The sequence below is a fragment of the Anguilla anguilla genome, chromosome 1 (assembly GCF_013347855.1).
Source record: "Anguilla anguilla isolate fAngAng1 chromosome 1, fAngAng1.pri, whole genome shotgun sequence".
Lineage (NCBI taxonomy): Eukaryota > Metazoa > Chordata > Actinopteri > Anguilliformes > Anguillidae > Anguilla > Anguilla anguilla.
The window spans coordinates 23,643,108-23,668,787 of NC_049201.1; the positions used below are offsets into that span (position 1 = coordinate 23,643,108).

General features: G+C 42.7%; 1 protein-coding gene across 4 annotated transcripts in view; it reads left to right on the forward strand.

The window, feature by feature from the left end:
- The first annotated feature begins 2,696 nt into the window (after positions 1–2,696).
- LOC118229604 (1-phosphatidylinositol 4,5-bisphosphate phosphodiesterase beta-1) overlaps positions 2,697–25,680 on the forward strand; it is a 70,554-nt gene continuing 47,570 nt past the window's right edge. For 3 of the 4 annotated variants that reach the window (XR_004765698.1, XR_004765700.1, XM_035421723.1), the window contains exons 1-3: positions 2,697–3,081; positions 8,188–8,265; positions 22,012–22,080. Coding sequence is in view for 2 of the 4 variants with exons in the window: in XM_035421723.1 (XP_035277614.1) it covers positions 2,983–3,081; positions 8,188–8,265; positions 22,012–22,080 (246 nt within the window). In the remaining 2 variants the exon portion in view is untranslated. The remainder of the gene's footprint in view (positions 3,082–8,187; positions 8,266–22,011; positions 22,081–25,680) is intronic. The other variant, XM_035421718.1, reaches the window with a different exon arrangement.

The following is a 25,680-nucleotide window of genomic DNA, read 5'->3' on the forward strand; positions in this document are numbered from 1 at the left end:
TCCCAATGCCCCAGTACCTGTGACGGGTGAACGGTGCTGTAGGGGATGCCATCTTTCAGATGTGATGTTAAACTGAGGTCTTGGCTCACTGTGGTCATTGAAGATCCCGTGACACACATCACAAAGACTAGGGGGTTCCTGGATGTTCTGGCTAAATTCCTAAACTGGCTCCCTCAGCCTGCCACCTAATCACCCCTGATTTAACTGGTAAAAAAAATTATCTCCCCCCACCACAGTTGATGTTTGGAGAGCATTCTGGTGCAAAATGTGCAGCCGTGTATCACCCAGGTGGGTACTACACATTGGTGGTGGTCGAGGTGGTTTTCCCTCTGACCACTGTAAAGCACTTTGAGTATCTGGAAAAGTTGTATATAAATGCAATGTTTCATTCATTCAGTACAGTCATGTCTCTATGGTCTGTTACTGAATCCCCACTTTAGCTTCACTGACTGTGGTCTGGGAAATCAAGTAGTTGTGGAATATAATGGATAGGACAACCAGTCAATGTAGAGGGATGGTGATTGAGACTGAGACAGACTTCTGGAAAAATGAGTAGGAAGGAAGGAAAACATTCTCCTATGGTATATTTAATGAGGGCAATGAGTTAGCAACATATTTTACAGTGAACTGCAGCACCGTCTCAATGCTGTCCTGGCGTTTTATCAATTAAGTAACACACTTATGAGTCCACTTTCAAATGTTTCTACTTTCAGCTTCCTTTGTTTTAGAGGTGCACTCGGAGCTACTATTGAAACCATACTTTTAATTCTCCACAGTGTCAAACAGTTCTTTTGCTCCAGTGTTCCTTATTTCTGGCTAGTCCCCAAGCAAGTTGTCCAGGTAAGGAGTCTGTCTCTATCCTCCTTTAAAATGTTGCATGAATATTAAATATAAATTGAGGATAAAACATCCATCCGTTATCTAACCCGCTTATCCTGGTCAGGGTCGCGGAGGGCTACTGGAGTGTCTCCCAGCATGCACAGGGTGAGGAATACACCCTGGACATGTGGCCAGTCCATCGCAGGGCGCGCGCACACACACACACACACACACACACACACCACTCACTCACTCATACCTAGGTGCAATTTAGATTCTCCAAAGAACCAAACCAGCATGGCATTGGACTTTGCATACACATACTTTAAATATTGACTCATTGTGAAGTATGAGGAAAATAAAAAGCAAGTTGTGCTCTGTACCACATTAAATTTTCAGTGTTCAGAGCAAATGCAAACATCTTTGTAGTCTCTGAATGCAGTGCGGCAGAGATCGAGAAGAAATTCACTGATTTAAGAATGATGTAGTCCTGAACCATCTCGGATGTGTATACGGTATGGTAATTGCATGCACATTACATAATTTTACAGATGTAAGGCTGATCACATCAGAGGTAAAAATATTCATCTACAGGTGCAATTTCTAATTTTACAGGAATAGCCAAGGGCAAAGTTGCACAAAACAATGAAGTACTATTAAAGGAGAGATGTCCATCTAATGCAAAGCCTGAAATGTTATCACTTTATTAAAAGATAGAGCTGTGAGCTGTTTTGGACAGGTCTATTAACTGTGCCTTTATATTTTTGAGGAGAGGGATCAATGTAAACGATCTTGTGTTTTCTAAGAACAGACATGCAATGGTGACATCTGCTCCACTTTATGGTGTTTGAGCTTTGTGCAACTTTGCCCTGGACTACTCCTGTTAAATTTGTAATTACAGATGATGATTTTGTCTGATTAAATGATTCCCTAAAATCGGAAAGTTATGTATAAAAGGTTTGTAAATATGACAGTCTGCACTTAAACCCCATATTCATTTTTTCATTTCAAACGTGATGAACTTCAGAGCCAAAACAACAAAAAATTTGCTAATGTCCAAATACTTACAATATATATGCCTAACATGTAAAGTCAGCGCTACGTCCTTATATAACCTATTTTTGTATTAGCATGAACTTGTACCCACCTGCAGTACCGCTGCTGTGCGCCCACACATGAGTCTGACAAGGATTTAACTCTTCAGCGCATGATTCTGCGTTTCAGCACTTGAGACACAATTAATAGTGCATGACAACTAATTAAGTTAAAACTTCACGGCGAAACAATTTTCTAGTTGAAAGAATGAGGGAGGCTTAAGCATCGCTCGAAGTAAATGGAATATTTCGCAGAACCGTGATATTGTAGATTTTGGCAAGGGGGACGTCTGTAGGCTAGGCTTTGAGAGTAACACTCGCGATTTTATATATATATTAAAAAATAAATATATATATATATATATATATATATATATACATATATATATATATATATATTTTTTTTTTTTTTTTTTTTACACACACACATATATATATATAGGCTACAGGCCACTGCAAACTGAGTTTATTCGCTCAGGTTATATTTGTGTGCTTATTTAAAACCATGTTGTATTGATAACTGTCACACATGTTAACACGTTGGCAAAATTATTTTAAAATGCAGGTTTCCCAAATCAAAAATGTATTTAGACAATGCGTTTTATAATCAGTTACCTGACAGATTAATTTCGTAAAGTTATGCAAAGGTATGTAGCCTTCAATGTTTCGGACTCAATACAACAGGCGAAAACCATATTATTGATATTATCTGCGCCGGATTTGGCACTTACATAAACACTAGGAGGCGCTAGTTTCTAATAAGCGGGTTGCCCATGCATGCATCGATCGCTGTGGCAAGTCAGTGCGGAGAGAGCCCCCTCATTCTGCTCTACTTCATTCTACCCTGTCAGCCTGCATCCACCGCTCTGTCGCGAGCCGCATCGCTGCTTTCGTTCTGTCTTTCCGTCTCTGTGTCCTTCCTCGCGAAGGATGAGGCGGTTGAAAAACTGATATCAATCGACCACCGCTCTGTACTCCATCCCCAAGAGCCTCCGGTTGGGGGTATTTTAAAGCAAAGAAATACACATATTTACTATTTTTAACCCCTGTTTTGGAAATAAATGTGTAAATGGCTGGAGCACAGCCCGGAGTTCACGCGCTGCAGCTCGAACCCGTCTCCGTTCCGGAGAGTCTGAAGAAAGGCAGCAGGTTCATGAGATGGGATGATGTAAGTATACGCGGACACGCGGGTCTCCACCGCGCGTATTTCTTCTGTTTGGGGGAAGGTTCCGACGGCATAGCTTACAACTGGTGCGGGAATTAAGTGTCGCCAAGGTGGACGAATAAAATAAATCATTTATAAAATTACCCGATTGTTAAAAATCAGTTTTGTTATTAATAGAACCGCATGCTATATCGTTTGGTGTATGCACAGTGACTGGGAGAGGAAATGGAGAGATATATAGGAAATTTACGACCCTGTAGGCTATAACTGGGAGCCTCTTAAGAAATGGTACATACAACTGGGTGTCACATTGTATATTTCCGAAGGTTAAGTCCACGTGTTGCGTTGTAACAAAATTAAGTCATTGTATCTCCGACTGGCTGTAAAACCTGTTAGGGGCCTACGTATAACACCCTAATGTTAAATAGTATTGTGGTATATGTCCGATTTAAAATAAATATCAGTGATGCTCGTTGTAGCTATACATTCTATGTATAAAATAATCACTTAACGTTTGACCGTAGTCTACAATATACACTACCTGGCTGTTTCATAACGTTACTACCTTAACTTTTCATTACAACCTACTGAAAATATAAGAAAAAAATTAATCTTGCGCGCTGCATTTACTCCATATTCCGTTCAATACAGTTTGAGAGCAGCTGTGCCCAATGACTTCGCATGTAGCCGATAATATGCCATTCAGTGGCGACTGACAACCGGAAACCTATTTCTGAAGAGCAGTGACAGCCAGATAAAACCGAGCACTAATTGATGTTTTGTCCACTGTGCACCAAAACGTGTTTGTGGAGTGCTGCAGCGTCCACAAAGAAGACAAATAATCTAGACAAGCGAGGCGCCGTGTGCGAAGCTGCGATAAGCGGTTGTAACATTCAAATGCAGATATGTGTAACGTTCTGGAGTCCTGGTACACATGCAGTTTCGATGTCTGTGCTGGACAGATTGATCATCTTAAAACAATGGGTCGACGTAAGAGAACAAAAGAAAGCATCTCTTGCTTTCGTCCACCTGTAGGGTCTTTTGTTAGTGAGTTTTTGGTCAAGTTTGCGCTGCTGAAAAAGCGCAGCGTCTGCCCCTGACTACTATATAGTTTTCACTTCGACATCATCACGTCTTAAATTTCTTTACCTAAATGAATACATAGAGATGGTCTCGTTTTAAGGTTGTACACTCGTTACTATTAGGCTATGTCGATTAGGCTATTTTTGATACAAGATTTTGGCTGTCCTGCTTCCAGTCAACGGGGTAGCTAAGTTTAGCTGTTGCGAAACCTTTATGTGTATTAAAACACTCAATGTTTGTCCGAAAATTAAAATAGACTGAGCTGTAGGGGTACTGTAGGTATTTAATAGACCTCCTGGTGACACGTCTGTAATTTATGCAAATCCTGTTTGCGTATGAATAAATGAATCTGTTCCCCACTTTAAATTACCTATAGCCTACAGATGAGTGCTGGGCTGTTTTATTCTCACAACTCCCTTTTCTGGTGCCTTTTCAGATAAAATCTGAAATTAAGGGGGGGAAATATCAAAGTAGTTATTGGTTGGGTTGAAATGTTCAACATGCGCCACAAATGTGCGTGTGAATTTTGGTCAAAATCTATTCGTATTATTTCATGTTTATGTTAATTTTTAATAGGTTTGTTTCAGTTTTTAACTAAGTACTTTAGGAATATTACAATGCATGCTGTGTGATGAGCATGCTTAAGAGCTGTGGAGATGAAGGAGTTCTGGAAACTGTACCAGTGTGGTCCCAATGCTGTAGAATCATGGGAAGTATATTTTGCATGATAAATTACTATCATGGATTGACTGTGGATTGCACAGTGTAAATCACAGCTACTGTTGATAAAAGGGTATGAAATATTACCTGCTTTGTAGCATGCATTTATGTATGTGATCATTTAGAGTACACTGCATTTTGCTTTCATGGAATTTGCTGACGTGCATTGATGCTGGTTTCTAACCATATGCCAGTGATAGTTGCAGCGGTGAATGGCAAACCTTCATGTAGAGAAGAAAGTAATGGAATTTATGCATGAGAGAGGAAAGCAGAAGCCATTTTTAAAATATCGATATTGAACATCTTGATATTGAAAACGCCATCTTAGATGAGGGGAAAAGAGGTAAATGGGTCATGTGAGTGAACAGAGATTTCTGACTGTTTCAGCGTTTGACTCTCACTTAATCAGGTTACAGGATCGCCTTGATTAGTTCTGAGTTAAGCCTTGATTAGATTAGATAAGTGATGTTGAGGGAGCTAACCAGTATCATAACTGTAATACTGTGTATAAAACAGGAAAGCACATTGATGTCAAAGGCTGTCAGCCATTACAGGCTGTCTGTATGTCACAGATTGCCTTTGTTTCCTTGGTACGTTGTTTATGTGATAGTCCATTAAGGTTTAAGTGCGGTTGAGTTTTTCACAGAGATGGGCTGTGGTCGTGCTCATCTCAGAAAGTGGGAGGCAGTTGTTTTGCACCCACGCTCAGCTTGAGTAACCTTGCGGTTGTGTTACGGTAAGAGAGAGCAACGGTGGAGTAATGGTCATGTTCGGCTGAAAGAGGGACGCTTATGTCGCTGCTTGTTTCAGTTTGGTGGGGGATGCGGTTTCTTCTGGTTGTGTTCAGCACTGGGAGGGCCACGTTGGCATTGCGGTTGTGCTTTGAGAGATGGAGATAGTTGCCTTGCGGTTGTTTTAGGCTCAGAGGTGATAGCAGTGCCATTATGGTCGTGTTCTGTTCGGAGAGGGTAGGCAGTCAGATTGCAATTGTGTTCAACTGCAAGACAGTCATATATGTTCAGCTTTCAAGAGAGAGGCGGTCACATTGCAGTCATGTCCAGCTCACAGGGGGTTGTCCTTTTGATACTCCAGGCTGTAAAATTGCTCCAAAGAAAAATACATTTGGAATGTCCCCACCTATAAAACCTGTAATCCCCCTTAGTGCTTTCCATCAAAGCATGTGCACCCTGCCGACTCCTTAATAATCTGTGTTTAAAATGTTGACACTTTCGAGCGTGGCCATGAATAAAAATAAAAATGCTTGTCTGTTGCTACGGCAACTGCTACGCTTTAAATTCCCCGTCTTTCCAGTTCGACCCTCGGCGGCGGCTATGCTAAGTCGCTTCCCCGCGGCCCCTCGTTAAGTCGGCGCGCGTATGTGGGCAGATCCTCGTTAGATCTAAAATAAAACGCGGTCGATGGCAGATCGGCGCGGAGAGAGAGGAGGCGCGGAGAGAGGAGTTCCGGAGCCTGTGGAACATGGGGATTTTCGGATGGGGAGAAGCCGGCCTGCCTCCGCACCGGCTAAGACGCTTTCTGTCACCCCGACATTAAATCACCCTTTACGTGGGCCGCTCCTTAGCGAGATTTAAATAAACCGCAATCAATATCTGCTTTGTGCGCAGAGGGATTGCTTTGTCCCGGCTGCCGGCGTTTTTTTGGGGGGGAGGAACTGCGATCCGTTTGGGGTAGAGATTTGTCCTCCGCCTAAGCCGAACGGCGCGTATGTGGAACACTTACGCAATCTCTGAGTCAAACTTCAAATCCCCGTTTGCCCACACAGATGAAGAGGCTGAAGGAAAAAATAAATTTATAAATTCATGTTTAAGAGAGGATTGTCTCCTGCCCCGCGTCTCTTTAATCTGGGGGGTTTATATTCGCTTTGGCCAGATAGCCGCCAGCTGACGTGTCTGAGTCCGCTCGGCGCCGTCACACGGCATCTCCAGATTATACGTATCAGCGGAGCGCTGGCCGGTGTGGAGGCGGGGGAGAGGAGGAGCGGGGAAACAGGTAGAGACGCGCGCCCATGGCGGATGCGTTCGAGGCTCGGGCTTTCCGAGAGGCGTCCTCCGGATTCGGAGTGGGCGGGTGAATTTGCGGGGCCGCCTGCCCGGCACTGTCTGCCTCCGATGATCCAGGCGAGGGTGAGGCGAAGCGCCATGATCTCCTCTGAGGCGCGAGCTGCCGGCCTGTCGCGGTCCGTCAGCCGAGCACCGTACTGCGCGGCTGTCGCGTCGGAGGCGCGCGCTTCACGTGTGGCCGGAGCAGACAGGCCGCAGGAAGTCCCGGTCGACCGGAGGTGCTCCGCACGCCATGCGCAGCAGAGCTTTTCCACTGAAACCCACCGTCCTTGGGCAGCGCTACTGCCGCTCCTGAGGGGCAGCTGGTTATATTTGCCGCTAGCGCAATCCAAATACTACACCAGCCTGCCGGTTGCACCCAAACATCACAACGTACAGTAGTCGCAGGTTGAGCTACCCGTCGTCCTCGAGGTTTGTTTATTATGGAGGACGTTAACCAGTGTGCTGTTGGACCAAGCCCGTAAATCTAGGTGGGACAGCTGTCGGGGAAACGACTGGTCACCACTGGCCAGCTGGATATGAATTGGACATTATTGGCCTAGTCTGCCAGGACTGTAGTAAATTTGTAGTTTTAATGACTTCCTGAAAAAGCCTGTCCCAGTCGCACTGTTGACGTGCACGTGTGAGGTTGTAATGACATGTATACTGCAGGGGGTTTGGAATGAAATATTGTAGAACAGCACACAAAACAGCGGTGTTGTCGCACGTTCACCTTATGCAGTGATTGCTGCGCTTCCGTTTTCATTTAGCAAATGAAGATATGCATATGGGTGGCGGGCAAGCAGTTGGGTTTGGCCCTGTGTTGTACGGCACAATGCAAATTAAGTTATTCAAAGGGAGCTGCTAAGTCCAATGCTCGGCTGGAGATAATTAGTGGTAATCACATTTGTCTTTGTCTGCTATTCAAAAATAAAAGGATAACCTTGAACTAATTAACTTTGTTCTCCTTGCGCAGACTCATTTGGAGAAGCCGTCAAGATTGTGCTGGTGGATATAATCTGTCCATTCTGAATAATGCAAAAAATTCAAATTCTGTCGAGGGGTGCAATTCTGCGTGTGAGGGCTGAGACTGGTGTGTCTGAGTGTGCGTGTGCAGGTGGGGCTGGATGTATCTTTATTTGTGTGTGTGTTTGTGTGTGTCTGTATGTGTGTGGTAGGTTCAGCGTGTGATTGATGAGCTTGATGTCGCAGTGCTCTAAGCCCAGCTGTTCTGTTTTGTTGCCAGGATTCCTCGGCAGTGACCCCTGTGACCTTACGCGTTGATCCACAGGGATACTTCCTTTATTGGACGGATCAGAACAAGGTGAGACTAGCATTTTACACAGCCACACATCAACAGTACCTCCACTCTCAGCAGCACTATTACACAGCTGCACATCAGCAATACTTCCACATACCCGCACTCCACAACGCAGCCACACATTCAAAAACACTTCCACGCCCCCAAACCTCGGCATGCTCAGCATCAATTCCGCACAGCCTCACTCAGTGACACATTCGCCACGGACACTTTCATTTTATCTGTGCTGACACAGCTACAATCAAGTCTGTCGGCACTGACGCACAGCTGCAAGATCTCAGTCATTCAGTACTGACATACGCCCACTCTCGGTATGTCAGTAGTGACAGCAGGGCAGTGTTTTCTGACCCGCTGGGCACCAGGCTGTCCTGGCAGCAGAGTGGAACGTACTCAGGTCTTCTCACAGTGGGATCAAACCCTCCTGCTGCTCCGCCTCGAAGATGTTTCAATTAAGTGTCACCAAGACGTCAGGACCTCTTATACTGTGTAGAAATATCCTCATACACACGGACAAATGCACATTACGCATAGTTTTGCATGATTAGTTAGATTTTTGTACGTTTTTTTAAAAAACTAACGAGACGAGACCACTGCCCAGTCACAAGATGAGGGATTGCCATGGGCAATATTGATCAAAAGATCCATAGGTCAACGGAATACAGAACGACACTAGGTACATCTGGGTTGAGCGAGTCAATAATCAAATAAATCATAAAGAGCATGTGTTTAACTGTGTCTGCCTGTGTAGACCTCTTTCATTCAAACTGGGGCCTTCTCTCGACTTCCTTTGTGAATTGGAACTAAGGAATTGGAATAGGAATCTTTGTACTTTTTGTCATATTTGTAAAAGGAAAAATGACATTTGTTTAACTGTGTGGGTCAATTCAATTCTCATTTGTAATGACGACCTTGGGAATCAAAGTATGTGGGGAATGTAAGTGATTTTGTGGCCAGATCAGATGTAGAAGTATGATTATGTGGACCGAGGGTAGAGAGACATTTTTTGGGGAAAGAGACCTGGATACCAGGGCTTGCATCATAACACATAAGAAGAAACATTCCATTGGATTTTTAAAGACCACACTGATTTGCGTAGTTTAGCTTGAGCAATTTAGCAGCTTTGAGGAGACTACTGTGTGGTATGGCTGCTACTTCAGGACTATTTACTGTTCATGGGAAGAACATACGGTTGTGTGTGGTGTTTTGTTTAGAGAAGCCATATTAAAACTGTGAAGTTGTAGGTTTGAATTGCTTATGCTTGAGTAAAACACTGCTGTGTGGAGAGGAGATAGTAATTTCTTCTGGATAATTATACATTGAGCAAAGTCTTAATACATTGGACAGGTTACTGAATGACTGCAAGAAAATTCTTAATACACTGGGCTATCCTGTCGTACAAACCACTTTTCCTGTGTAAAGCTGTACTTGTCATCTGTGCTGGATAACAAATATGGAGAAGCACCTGGAAAACCAGTGGGCCTTTCATCAATCCTGTTATAAAGGACATGCATAAAGTTTCCAACGTGCATTGTGCAACTATAGATAAGATTAGCACACTGAGCTAAAGACCAAGGTCCCCAGCCAAGGATCTAATCACACTGCAAGGGTGATCTCACATTCTTTAGTGTATTGTTATGACCGCTCGTTAAGAGTCACAACAAAAGAGGGAGACCACACGATAAAGAACGGATTAACCAAGATTTTAATTTAAATGATCAAAAAACCATAACAACGGGGTGAGGTGTGGCAATCAGTATATTAGTGCGAGGGTGGAGTGTTGCATGTGTGATAAGTAGATATGTAGGGATGTTGCATAGTAAAAAAAAACAAAAAAGGAACACAATCAAACAAAATGGGCACCCTGCCCAGAGGAGAGAGAGAAAGAGCCACAGCCTTGGCCCTTTTGAAGGCCTGTACCCAGCTGCAGGCCGTGAACTCTTCAGGCCGTACCTGTCTTAAAGAAACAGAGCACAAATAGAGAAGAGCAGGGAAAGAGACATGTCAGGCACACTGCAGGTGAGGTAGACAGGCCTGGAGGCCGTCACAGTGTGCTCACATGCTAACTCATGCTACATTCTCCTGCTCTATACTCCAGCAGTAGCTCAAGCTGAGCGATAGGCATCTGTCATATTGTCCGGGTCAGAGCAAATGAACTTTTTTGCACACCAGCCAGAGTGGCTGATAGATTCCCAAATTTTACCAGCCAGCCCAAATTGTTTCTGTACAAACATCACAGCAAAAAAAGAATTAAGATCCAGAGCATGCCACCACATATGTGAAACATGGTGGAGGTAGTGTTATGGTTTGAGCATGTATGACTGCTACTGGAACTGACTCACTTGTATTTATTGATGATGTAACTGCTGACAGCAGCAGCAGGATGAATTCTGAAGTATACAGAAACATCTTATCCACTCAGATTCAGCAAAATGAATCAAATTCATTGGACAGTGAGTCACCTTGCAGCAGGACAATGACCTCAAACACATTGCTAAAGCAACCAAAGAGTTTTTCAATGTGAAAAAAGTGGATTTTTGTTGACTGGCCAAGTCAATTACCTGACCTGAATCCAAATGAACATACATTTCACTTGCTGAAGATAAGGCTGAAGTCCCCCCCCCCCCCCCCTCTTAAAAAAATAAAAAAAATAAACAGGAACTGAAGACTGCAATAAAGGCTTGACAGGCCATCACCAGAAAAGGCATCCAGTGTTTGGTGATGTCTGGGTTGCAGACTTCAGGCAGTAATTGAATGCAAAGGATTTGTAACCAAGTACTAAATATGATTACTTTATTTAAGATCATGTTAAATCTTGTCCAATTACTTTTAGTTTGCTAAAATGTGGGAGTCTTTGTATAAAAAAGGCTGCAATTCTGACGCAGATCGGCCAATATGTATGTATACACCCTCAAATTAAAGCTGACAGACTTTAACCTTACATTCATTCTTCACTTTCAAATCCAATCTGCCGGAGTACAAAGTCAAAATAACAAATGTTGTGTCACGGTCCAAAATACTTGGACTGCGCTGTACAGTATGTACAGGTAAATGCAATCATTTAATCATTACCTGCACCCATTACCTGCATCATTACCCATCATTACCTGCACCCCATGCGCTCGCGCTCCAGCTGTGCAGTAGCTGAAAGGGACGCCGACATCAGTGGCACTCTCATTGTGTCAAAATGACTGGGCAACAACACAGAGGTTGACTCGCATTTTGGAACAGCGCTGCACAGAGTCTCCCAAATGCAAATGATTATAGATGTCCAAATGAGTAGGTATTTGGCTTTATTTTTATCACTTAAAAAAAGGATTTTGGTGGCCTGGTGGGGGGTCCTCATTGGCCTTGGCGGCCTGCCAGGCCTGTACAATTATCAGACCTGGGTCAAATACGTATTTGTTTTGGATTCAAATACGTTCCTGCGCTCTATTGATCTTGCCTGGTGTAATTGAGCCTGCCAATATGAGCAGAAGGCGGGGTGTGCACTTTTTGAGAGTATTTCATTGGTTCCAATACACCAGACAAGATCAGTAAAGCATAGAAAAGTATTTGAATACAAAACAAATACGTATTTGACCCAGGTCTGACAATTATATGTGAAACACTGTGGTACTCTGGCCCTCAGATAGATGTAGGTTCTGTACAAAAAATCAGACTGAAGTTAATCTCATGGTTTACCCCCTGAGACCAGGCATAAAAAAGTAAGGACCAGGTATACTAAGCATTTTGCAACTAGTGTCAGGCATAGATATTAGTCATCGCAAGGTGTGCTTCTCTCCTTAATGCATATACATATGGATTGCGCAAATTATAAATGTGCCTGATTATGTAAATTCATGCATGCAATTACCGAGGGTCAATTTTTGCTTGGAATTTTTCCATCTCTAAAGAGCAGGCTTAAATCAAGGCATAACCAAGACGTTGACACACGTTTAGGCCTCGAAGATGCACCAAGAGAATCTTTGCAACAAGGATTATACTATTTCAGCTCCCCAAGCAAGAAATTATCAAACTGTACAGATTAAGCATCCACACAATAATTAAGTCTGGGTGTTTGTCCAGGAAAATATTGGCTAAAGTCATGGAGCTGTCACAGCAAAGTTGTTAAAAATTACAGAATACTGAAACAAGAGGCAGAGATCAGTGTTTAAAAAAATTAATTTATAAAATTAACCAAGAGATCTCATGCACAGCAGTGGGACATGATTGAAATGATGTGCAACTGTTTTAGCAGTAACACGTGTTTGAGGTTAAAAAAGGAGTAAATGCATTGATAGGCTAGTACATTTTATTGCTTTTGTCAATCACGGAAAGAGCATGCTTTTTGCTTTTAGCGGAAGATTGTTACTAAAATAATAAAAGATAGGGTTACTGTGTGTTAGTTTTTATTTCTTTAAAGTTAGATTTGGTACATGTTGTAGCCTACATTGCGAGGTATTTGATGGAGCGCCTGTTCTCACTGACAACGTTACCGTATCTCTGGACCAGCAGTGCTCAACATGAAGATTGCTTACTTGGGCCGCCAAACATTTGATTGCAGTAGCTGATTGCTGGCGGCTTTATAGTTACAATTCAAAAGTGCCAAAAAATCAAGGAAAGCACTGAAACTTGGGAAAGACACTGAATTGCCAAAAAAGGAGACTAAAATGATGGAATCAGTGACACCTGCGATTTCTGTGACAAACACCCAGCCATAGAAATGATTACTCTTCTGGGAGAAATAAAATATGACCTAGAACCTTCCTCACAACATTCCCATCCCAATAGTCAAGCTGCTTGCAACATTACACCATCTCGCATCTGGATCATTTCAATCGATAATTGCAACCACAGCTGGAATATCACAGTCTGTTTTTTGACCTGCGCTGACTGTAGTGCTGGATACGGTCTTATGTCACACCAGAAGATACAGTACATCAATTTCCCCTCAACCAATGAAGATATTCCACACACTGAACGGGAGTTTCTTGAACGGCGCATTTTACTGTATGCTCTGCTTCATACTCAAAATGTGATTAGTAGGCAATCGCTGATTGCATAATTAATTGTAGCCTTAGGAAATACAACATTAATTTCACACAGTCTGCATACACACCAACATACCCTCATCAGGCTACATTTTGCACTGCAGATTTTATGTACATACCTCTCGCCCTAAGTATTTACATTTTTTGGCATAATCCCAGTGTCTTGGATGACAAAAGCTTTGCAGTGAAAATATAATTTTTAAAATATATATATTGAGTGGCCTTTGTGGCATAGATTTCAGCATAGTAGAATATATGGTTCTTGACATTAAGACCAGGGACTCATGTCCCCCACCGGGGACAGAATTGCATTGTCCGATCTTATGAGGTTAAGGTAAGCTGGTTTTCAGTTAGGTTCCATCTTTGCTTCAGGGAAGCTGCCCCTCAGTTAGCTACCTGGGCTCTTTCCTCCGGAGATGGCCTACTTTGTGCTTAATTTGCCCCTGACTGCTGGCTTACCCATCTGATGTCATGCCTGTAGTTGACAGTGACAGTTTTCTTAGAACGAAAAGATCCGGCCATGGCAGACAGAGAATTGGGCTGATCAAATCACTGTCTCTTCTGGCCCACCCCACCTGACTGAGGGGGAATGACAAGGCTTGAATCTGACAGCGCATCAGTGGACTGGGAGCAAAGCTAATGCTGAAATGTTTTACCTGAACGAGCAGGTCTCTCTCACTTTACCCTAAATTAAACCATAAAGTGTTTTTGTATCATGATGGCATCAACCAATGTGTTTGTGTCATGCTCAGTGAGGACCTGCAAGCATTTGAATGGGCTCCCTGTAGGAGTAGGTGTGCGTATGAATGTTTGCAACTGTGTGGCTTTGTGTGCAAGAGCGAGAGAGTGAGAGACAGAGAGAGAGTATATCTGTGTGGATGGGTGTCTTTATGTGTGTGTTTATGTATGCACGTGCATGTGGGTGTGTGTGTGTGTGAGCGAGCAAGAGAGTGAGAAAGAGAGAGAGTATATCTGTGTGGATGGGTATCTTTATGTGTGTGTTTATGTATGCACGTGCATATGTGTGTGTGTGCATTTGTGTGTATGTGGTGTATGTGGTGTGTGTGTGCACAAGTGCCAGCGCTTGTCCGTGGGCCCAGCTGGCACTGCCATTGGCCATGTGTCACCTAGTTTGGGTTTTATACAAGCTGCTGGTGATTGCATGGAGTCATCAGAGACACTCTGATTTAAGCTTGGGTCTGGGAGGAGGCACTAGAGGGACACACTTCGCTCTCTATTCTGTAATGGCTCTCCTCTAAATGACCGTGTCTAAAGCTAGCTGTGTAAGTGTGTTCTGTGATGTCACATATGCGGCCATTTAGAATACTCCCAGTGCTGAATGATCAACCAGTCGGATCATTGTGGAGATATCTTCATAGACCACTAGGGGCACTGCAGTAGTGTTGGGGTGGGAAATGGCTGAGCCTAAAGGTTATGAATGACAAGCTGCGGCCTGCCAGCTGTGTGTCATTGATTAGAGCACCTGCCTTCACCAAGAAGCGCACACAGTGCAAACTGTCATAGTCATTATGCCTCAATGCAAAGTTCATTGAGATAAGATGGCTGCCATCTGTCCTGTCTGACAACAGATCCAGCTGAACTAATGTCAGATCTGAGCCAGTGAGAGATGTCCCTCACTGCACAATGTGGAGGGAGGAGGTCAACTTCAAGGATGACACGAGGGTTCATAAATATATTAGAATTGAGACAGGGAGGGAGGGAGGGAGTGATAGAGAGAGAGGGGGGAGGGAGAACTTCAGCTCACAGCTGGCAGCAAAAGCCCAACAGGCAAATGTTGCAAATACTGATGTCTTCACAAAGGAATATTTGGAATGCTTTCACAAGCCGACATGGCATTTCCATCCTGTTTTTAGACTGATATATCAAACTGTCTCTCTCTGTATGTCTGCCAGACCTTGCCTTGAGGGCATATCTCTAATGCCTGAATGTCCTACAGAACAGAGAAAGGTGTTTCAGCAGAACAATTAACCACACTCACCCACTGTATGGGTTACTGACAAGAAATGTGTGTGCTGTTGAAGTAGGCTACCTGTTGTATTAACCTCTGCAAGCAGCTGGGAGATATTCCTTAGCAACGCTTCTGAAAGGTGAATGCTATACTCTTGGGTACCATTTCCTAAAGTAGTCATTCATGCCAAATCAATATCAAAACCAAAAAATGTCAAAACTGAAGGCGATTTTCATCACAACATGCAAGAGAAAGAAGGGAGGTAGTACATTTTCCGATTAGGGCAGTAGAAAACAGTTAGTGCTTTTGGAGGAATTAATACTTAAAGCTAGCTAGCCAGGAATGAGTTCTTTTTGAATAGGGAAATTGTTAAAGTAGCTGGGCATTTAGCTAGCTATCTAATGCTAATTCTAAAAGCCATTGTATTGTCTGTTTGTGTAGGTTAATTGTACATAGGAGTCATGATATATGCTGGCATATATCATAGGTATGTGGAAATACTTGCGGCTATTTTGCGCACTGATTACAGTTGGGTGAACAGTGTGCACTATCAACCAATTTTTGGATTTCATTTTGCTGCCTCACATGAGGCAGAAGTCAGGAATGCAGACATTTCTGCTGCCGCACCGCCTTTGATGGCAAACACCAAAACAACCACTAAGCGGGGTTAAGAGTAATTATTAATACACAAATCTTTCATACCCGTGGACTTCCTGCTGCAGAAGCTTTGGAATGATGTATCTCATAAAAATTTCACAAACGCATGTCACAGCATGGGGGCAAAGCAATGAGAACTACTGAAAGGCAGAAATCTGACGTAATTGGGTTGCACATTTTTGGTGAATGCTCTACAGAGGATTTAGTAGAGGGCTGGGAAATAGGCGAGGGTAATGATGAACATATCAGCGCAGTCAAACGGAGAGTCACCTGGTGCTTCTTCCATAATCACTCTGGATGTTTCGCTGTGTGGTAAATGGAAGCGTCAACATTCTCTAATACAGCCAGTAATAAGATTGCTCTGGCTGCATCTCTGAGCAGGGGGCTTAAGCGCACAGCGCTGTTCCACAGGAGAGTAGAATATTGAATATTAGGTGTAATGATTGGATACCTTGGAAAGGGTGTTCTGCGGTTCAGGTGCTGTCATTTAATATGCTCAGGCAGGGGCAACAGCGAGGCCAGCCATTGCACTGCCATTTAAAGTGATTTACTATGAACAGCCAAGGGTAATGGCAAGGCTAGCCTTTGCTGTTTAGTCTAATTTGATAGAGTGGGAAGGCTGCATAAAATGCTGGTTTTGTCAAAGTGTAACTTCACTTGTCAGGCTCATAAATATGATGCTGTGGCCTAAGTGGACGTTCTGACATGGGTCTAAGTCTGCCGCATTTAGATTTTTCTTTGCTAATAAAACGATAGTGAATGACTTGTTTTGATGAATCCTGATCTCGTGCTGCTCAAATTGGACAAAATGATTCAAATCAAATGAACAACTGACCTGTAAGTAAGTCAATGCTGGCTGAAGCAGTTTGTTTCTGGGTTTTTGTTTAAACCAATCTCACAAACGGTATTATCCTCCTTGAGACAGAGCGTATGGAATTGGGAGAAGTCAAAAGGTAATGCACTGGAATTATTGAAGAAGAGTTTTTACTCATGTGTGAATAAGACCTGTGTCCACAGAATCCATAAAATTGAGAGAGAGCAGTGGAGGGGTGGATCTGATGAAGAGGGGGTGCCTGTCTGTCTGTTCATTCGTCCGTCCATCCGTCTATCTATCTATCTGTCTGTCTGTCTGTCTATTCAGTGCGTCCGTGTGTGTTGTCGTAATGGCATGTCCTGTCAAAACACTATTCATGAATGTATAGCTATAGCAAACAGTTATGAATTAAAGTCAGAGGCAGAGCTTTAGTGTGCAATACAATGGGGCGGCGTTTACGGACTGACAGCTTGGCAGGAGGGCCTGACTCTCCTCTTTAGTGTCGGCCGCACAGACTGCAGCGTCAGTGGGCCGAACGTGCACTTCCACAGGAAAAGTAATAGCTCCTGACAGCAAGGTAATTTGTCATCCTCCTACATGACTCCATTAATGCAGAGAGAATGCAGAGAAGGCAAGGAGGCCTTGCCTAACTGAGCTAATCCAATTTGGTGGGCTTGGCTTTGCTAAGTGACACCGTAAGTTGTGGAGATAAATTGCACTTATTGAGTGATAGGCTTTTCTCACTCGATTAGAGACTTTTCTGACAGCTGGATTCCCAAGGAATCACAGGATGGAGTGAAAGTCACTGTCTAGGTCAGGCTTTGTCTGATGTTGTGGATCTGACCATAGAAATCTCTAGCAATCTGTTATGTTATATGCATGCAAACAAAGGGAAACATTAATCCATCAAAAATATAATGTTGGCCATGTTGAAAAAAATGTTATCCCAGACTCCAATTAATTTAGAATAAGATGGCTTCTTTGTTTAGATTATTAAATGCATGAATCTTCTTTTATTACTGAGATCTGAGTTGATATGTATTGAATCAGGGTGCTACAAGGTATACAGAGTCATCATTGTGTTAAACAGAGTAGGAACATGCTGTAGGAACAGGTGTTTTTTGGGAAAATCACAGATCCCCTTTGCTTCTCTTTATCAAGTGCAGTCACTTACAATCCGGCACATCTCGTTATGTCTGTTTTCTTCTCCCTGCCCAGCCCATCTCTCTAGGAACTGAGCTTGTCTCTCCTCGCTTAGTCTCTTTGTGAGCATAAGTTATATAAGCGAACCAATTGCAATCAATTACAATCTATTCAGCCGACCCAACTGAATCATATTGCAAGTGACAAAGTCACTGAAATGAGCTTAGTCAGAGATAAATGTCAGAGCCTTTTAAAGTAAACTTCCAGAAGAGCGTAAAAAATAATCTTTTCGATGAGGTTCTGCCGTGCCTGCACTGGAAGAAGCAAATGCCGTGGCCAATGCCGCAGTCTCTGAATCACGGCACGTTCCCTGCCAACAAGAAACGTGTCATTCTAATTTGGTTGCAAGGTATCTTTATGAGGAGACCATATCCCTTAGAACTCAGTTATTGTTTCCAGAAAGTTCCCTCAAGGTCACAGAGAGATGTTATGGGAACTCTGTATGCGCGCATGTACCCACCCACTGATGGTTATCATGTCGTTATGAAACAATGCAGCAAACATTGCTGACCAAAATTTATTTAACCGGAATACCATGGGAATGTTCTGGGAATAGCTGGGTTGAGACTAATAGCACCACAAATGTGTGTGTGTGTGTGTGTGTGTCTGTGTGGGTGCGTGCACGTGTCTGCATGCAGAATAATCAATTAGAGCTACTGCAGGAGGAGTTTACAGCAAATCAATAATGAAGTTATTCCTCTATATCTGCTTAGGTTTGGCGAATATGAAAAGTCCATTGGTTAACAGAGGGCTCCTTCTAACATCTGATATTTAAAGGCATCTACTGTTGATTACTGTCGCTAACCAAAGACCTGAGACCCAAGACTAACACATATGCATGGGAATAATTAATTGATAATTCCAGCTGTGCCTGTGAAGTCTTGAAAGTACCTCATTAAGTCTTTAATGAATGATGGTGTCTGTATCTAAGCATTTAAGCATTTAAACTGTGTGGCAAAATTAAGTGATTCCTCCTCCATGTTAAGGGTGCCTCTTTGCAGCATTGTGATCAATTGTTCTGGCTCTTTTACCCACTGTGTGGCAAGGTGTTACATAGCCACATTCAAGGTAAGCTCCGGGAGGAGGTAGTGACTTAGTGATTCAGACCTGTCATTGACTGTACCTTTGAAAGTCAGATTTGTACATTCTATGGTAAGATTGAGGTCTGTCCACAATCGTACACCCCATGGTCAGTGACTGCATCTTCCAATGGTCAGCTCAAAGCTTTTAAATGACTGTATCTTTCCACACTCAGACTAGGACTCTCGCCAACCACGATATTCAAGATCAGATCAGTGCACTTTCTTTGGTCAGATTATGGTCTGTCAACAACTGTGCCTTCCACAGTCTGTTTTTGGTCAGAATCATGTTGGTCAGTGACTGCACTGTCCACGGTCAAAATTATGTTGATCAGTGACTGCACCGTCCACAGTCAAAATTAGGTTGGTCAGTGACTGCACCGTCCTTGGTCAGAATTAGGTTGGTCAGTGACTGCACCGTCCATGGTCAAAATTATGTTGGTCAGTGACTGCACCGTCATTGGTCAGATTTAGGTTGGTCAGTGACTGCACCGTCCATGGTCAGAATTAGGTTGGTCAGTGACTGCACCGTCCATGGTCAGAATTAGGTTGGTCAGTGACTGCACCGTCCATGGTCAGAATTAGGTTGGTCAGTGACTGCACCGTCCATGGTCAGAATTAGGTTGGTCAGTGACTGCACCGTCCATGGTCAGAATTAGGTTGGTCAGTGACTGCACCGTCATTGGTCAGAATTAGGTTGGTCAGTGACTGCACCGTCCATGGTCAGAATTAGGTTGGTCAGTGACTGCACCGTCCATGGTCAGAATTAGGTTGGTCAGTGACTGCACCGTCCATGGTCAGATTTAGGTTGGTCAGTGACAGAGTGCCTTCCACAGCCTTGCTCACGGCTTATTTGCTTGAAACAACATTGGCTTTGTCGCTCTTGTCATGACACTGGTTTTGAACATGGAACAGCGGGGTGTTTGATTTGTAATGTTTGTTTAGTAAAGCTAAGCGATTGTGGACTCCAGACCTACAGTACTATTGGGAGAGTGTCTGAAGTTTAGACTGACTGTGATTGTGAATGTGCATGTGCAAGGTACTTATACCAGCCAAACGTAGATGACATTAAAGTTTGAGGCCAGAGCATGAAGAGTTTTTCAAAACGTTCTGCAAAATTGTGAAATTAACTATGAAAACAACAAAACATAAACAGTAGAAAATTAAAGATGTTTAATTTTTTGTTCATTATTCTCCCACTAGTCTATTCTATGATATGATGCAAGATTATTGCACTATTAATAAAACGTCTCCCAACTTTAACTGCCAAGGTTTAAAACAACAGTTCAAGACCCACACATTCATCTCATAGCTTGTTAAAGCTACCCTGGATCCTGATATATTTCAGGGAATTGTGTGTTTGTAAGTAGGTAGCTGAGAATGAAACAAATATGACATTCATGTATAAGCATGCAGGTCATGCTTTTCCCTGAAATAGTCCTGATCATTCAGAAGTTATTCAGTAGCTATTGCATTATTACCGGAACGACAGTCTGTTTCTGCAGGCCTACATAATGAAATACAGAAGATTTTCATATGTGGTAGATATGGTAGATGTTATGTGAGATGTGGTAGATGTTATGGTAGATGTGATGCCTAGGGTGGCAGTGTAGTGCAGTGGTTAGGGAACTGGGCCTGTGAGTTTTAGGTTCAAGGTTCAGGTGGGGGGCACTGCTGATGTGCTCTTAGACTTCACCTGAATTTTTTCATCCACCTGTATAAATAGATTGTATGTAACAGAATGTGAGCTGAGTTGCTCTGGGTAAGAGAGTCTGCTAAAAGCTTAAAATGTAGCTGTTATTGGGTGTTGGTGGGGACGTGATAACTGACGTTTGCTGGGATGTAAAGTGGCCGTTTGCGGATTGTTGTGCTTCCTGCTTGGTAAACTTTTGTTGTGGCCCTGAGAAGCACTGAGATGAGTCATCAGACGGCGTGCGTCCCCAGCACCCGGTCTGTCTCCTCCAATCAGTTTCTCTGTTGGCACGTCATAAGGACAGCGCTCCCTTGTTGCTACGGACCCCTGTGCCATAGCAACCGAATGCATGTTTTTATATTGGGCTTGAATCAAATTGGAATTGGCTTTTTATCTTGCAATATCTGCTGCTACTACCCAGGCACACACACACACACACACACACACACTCACACCAATGCACGTATACGCAAGTGTCTATTACTATAGAACTCTAGACAATGGATCAGGAAGACCAGAAAAGCACTGTATTCGGCACATAACGTCAGAAAGCCTGATCTTAGGACACCACTGTGAAGAGTGGAAAATGCAGCCTAATTGCATTGCTTATGTGCGTAGTGCTGTTGTTGATCTGCATTAGCAAAGTTCAGGAAAAATAGACTCGCACATTATTTATTTTGTGGTTGGTGAACATTTATACCACATTGTTCTTGAAAATGTATTTCAGATATGTTTTGTACTAGATTAATATATTGTAATATTTGAAAGTGTAAATGATTTTTTAATTTACCACGTACTGTGATTCTTGGATATATTTAAGTTTGGACTGTAACTGAAGCTCACGTGCTAGTACCTATTAACTTTACACATCTGTGCTGATATTAATAAAGCCATAGAAACAGTTTATGTCAAAAATATGTTGGTCACTGTTCTGCAGTTTGGATTATAAAAGCTTTCAGTCTATTTCAGTTGGCTAATATAAAGAATTGGTCACAAGCCTCATTAGGAGTCTTTATATAATTTACTTAAAAATATTCACATTTAAATTACTTTGAAGAATTTTGTGAATTTTAGTGCCAGGAAAGAAAATGTATAATATGTTTTTGACATAATTGATTTAATATGATGGAAAAATAGATTTAGAATCAGAACATTATCTTTGTTTTACAGAATGGATAACTGAATGTACAAAGGTGCAGGCCACCACCCTCTGCAGTATGGCATTTTGGGGGGTGTGAATGTTGTCCTGTCTGAATGTCTCTTGTCTGAATTTTCCCATCTCACAGTCACATCTTTTATTGCAGGAAACTGAGTTTTTGGACATCACCTACATTAAGGATGCAAGGGCTGGGAAGTCCACCAAAACACCAAAGGTAAGAACGGCTATGTCCTGTTCTCTGCTCTTGACTTCTGTGTGACTGTTTTTTTATGCTGTACTGTACAGAGGGCTTTGTGTTTATCAAGTAATTTGATGGAACATTGAGGACATGCTTCATTAGAAAGGAAATATCAACATTTGATAAATACTCTGTGTCAGTAAAGGAGCCTGCTAATAATGATAGCTGGCTTCTTAGCCAGGTAGGTACCCTACGCACATTATAAAATGTCTTTGAGAAGTAGTATAAGCTAGCCAAGTAGATAGCCATCTTATATCTTCTGAGATAGAAGTTAGTTAGCAAAAACTGTGAAACTGTTACTTATAGTGTCCGGGATTTCACGGATTTAAAAAGCCTGCAGCTCCGCAAGGTGTGTGCACTGTCCGTAAGGCAGCCAGTTATCAAGCCATGTGAATCCCCTGTGTATCCTCTTTGTGTTACCCTCTCTGCTTTCCCCAAATGGAGTAAAACATACAAAAGGAAGGGGGACTGTCTGCTGTCCTTTAAAAAAGCTCCAACTCCATTGAGGCTATATGATGGCATTGTTGACAAAAAACACAAAAGAAATATATTCTTGTTCCTGTTATCTATAACAAGGTCTCTGTAACAGTTTTGCGGATTGGTGATATTGTTCTTGAAGTCAGGATAAGAGCCCGAAGATAGCCAAGATAGCCAACGGCAATCATATGGCCTTTTCTGCCAGGTTTCCATGTTGGTGTGGATCCCCCTCTTCAGAGTTTCTGGCCCAATTTATGTCTACCATATTGCCTCCTATTGTTGGAGGCAGTGTTGGTAGATTATAGTGTTGGAGTTAATCTCATATGAAAAAGTACATTGTGGGCTCCAGATCTGTACTGATGTATTTGACTGCATAGTAAAAATTGTAGTCACAATTTCCCGTGAAATAGACTTCTACACAATGGATTAGCAGAATAAGTTATTTTTCTGTGAATGTGTAGTGCATGGACTTGCTCATGCTGCAGGATAAATTTGGTCCTGGAATTTACATTTATTTATTTTTCCTTGACCTTAACATTCAGGCATGACGTTTGATCCGTAATGCTGTTCATAGCATAATACAGATAATGCATTTATTGTAGATGTGAAGAGGTTTACGCTGTGTTGCATTATGGGAGCAGACAGTTGTAATAAGAACCGTATTCTGAGGTAGAAACCTGTAAGCGCTGCTGAATCTCATGGAAGCTAATGAAAACAAATGTTGCCATGGAAACAGGCCTGTTGATGAAACGGCTGATTTCCTGTCTGCCTCTTGATCCCCCCACTTCGGATTGTAATTAATTAAGCGCTTGACCGAACCCTTATCTGTTCTGCCCACCCATAACAATTGATCTAATATGCCTTAACAAAGGCACGCCTCTGGAGCAATGCCATTCGAAATCTTACCTTGGAATGCAAAGACCGTCATGCGTGATTATTTCTCTTTCTACCTGCCTGTGTGTCTGTGTCCATGCATGGATGTGTATGTATGCTTGTGTATGCGGCATGTGTGCGTGTGCTTGTGTGTGTGTGTGTGTGTGTGTCCATGCATGGGTATGTATGTATGTATGTATGTATGTATGTTTGTGTTTGTGTGTGTGTGTGTGTGTGTGTGCATGTGTACATGCATGGGTATGTGTGTATTTGTGTGTGTGTGTGTGTGTGTGTGTGCATGTGTCCATGCATGGGTATGTATGTATTTGTGTGTGTGTGTGTGTGTGTGTGTGTGTGTGTGTGTGTGCATGTGTCCATGCATGGGTATGCATGTATTTGTGTGTGTGCGTGTGTGTGTGTGTGCATGTGTCCATGCATGGGTATGTATGTATTTGTGTGTGTGTGTGTGTGTGTGTGTGTATGTGTGTGTGTAGGGTCCTTTCAGTCAGCCTCTGCACTGCCTTAAGAATCCATTTGGATTCAGGGGTTTGGCAGCACTTTTCCTATATCACACAGTAGTCCCAGGATTAAAGACTTCCAATAACTCGCAGTAAGTGTGTAGCTTTAATTTTCACTGTATTGAGCCGGAGCCATCAGGTATCTGCTCTGCTTGCAGGACAAGTTATTTTGTCCCCTAAAGATTTCACATTAATCCCAGCAAATCTTCTGGTTTCAAGTCAGCAAAAGCTCTGGCAACAAGCTCAAACTGGCAATGGGACCATATTCAGAAGTGGATGTTGCCCACATTGGTCTTTAAAATTAGTTTAAAATGAAAGAACCTTTTCAGTGATCTCTGGCCATATTTACCCGAGCCCCAATCATTGAGCAGTGCTTGTACAGTATATGGTGGAGGCAGGGTAATTGGGTGAGGTTTTCAAGTGTATACGGGTGGAAGCAAGGTCATTGGGTGAGGCTGTGAGGTGTATTTGGGTGGAGGCAGGGTCATTGGGTAAGGCTGTAAGATCTATACGGATGGAGGTAGGGTCATTGGGAGGGTCTGTAGTGTGTATACAGGTGGAGACAGGGTCATTGGGTAAGGCTGTAAGATCTATACGGATGGAGGTAGGGTCATTGGGAGGGTCTGTAATGTGTATACAGGTGGAGACAGGGTCATTGGGAGGGTCTGTGAGGTGTATACAGGTGGAGACAGGGTCATTGGGAGGGTCTGTAATGTGTATACAGGTATGGCGAGGCATGGAGAGTGTGTATAGCTGTGGAGGGATATCAGGTCCAGGGAAGGGACTGCAAACTGAAACACATGCTTATACAGCATAATCCCCTTTACAGAAAGGTTTTATTTAGTTTTTTTTAATTCATTTTTTTCCTCCCTGTGGAATATTAGTGATTAACATTTGCTATTTTTATCAAAAATTTTAAATGGACTCAAATTGTTACACGGGTATTGGTTGATATTTTGGTGCCAAAGGTTCAGCTTACTGAAGCAACGTGCTGCCTGTGGCTATATTAGATCCTATTAGGAGTTCTGCAACCTCCTGAAGCTGCAGCAAACAATAGTGTTGAATCACTGCCTCCAGCACTGTTGAATAACGCTGCCACTAGGGGAGCCTGCTGTTAATTACAGAGGATGGGAAACAGGAAGGGATGAAAGGAATACAACTCCCAGAATGCACTCTAGTCTTTTTTTTGAGCAATTGCATTAGTATAAAATAAAATTATTTTCAGCCTACAACAGCTCAATACCTGAATTGTCTATTTTATACAGCCTTCTTTGCTTATATTTATGAAGGGTATGAATCATTTTGAAGGGCACTATACACAGGAGAAACTACTTCTAATATGTTTACTGAATGTTACAGGTCTTGAGTCATTCCGGCATATAACTCCAGCAATCCTTGCTCTGGTGCGTTCATTATCCAAAGTGATGTCCAAAATGAACGTTTCATAAATAAAACATGGCATTTTAAATTGTACTCAAATGTTTGTGCCATGTAAACAAATAACTCAGATGCTCTGCGGAACTGTTTCCAACAAAGAGCGCATAGCCCATGCGTTTGCCCCAGAATCTTCAAGCCAGTGACTCATTCAAAAAGATGAGTCACCCACGCTGGTGAAATCACTCAAACGCCAGAGTGGACATCCTGCAGACGCAATGAGTGATACGCACCTCCTTCGTTTAGGGCATTCTACATGACTGTGCCTCGCATT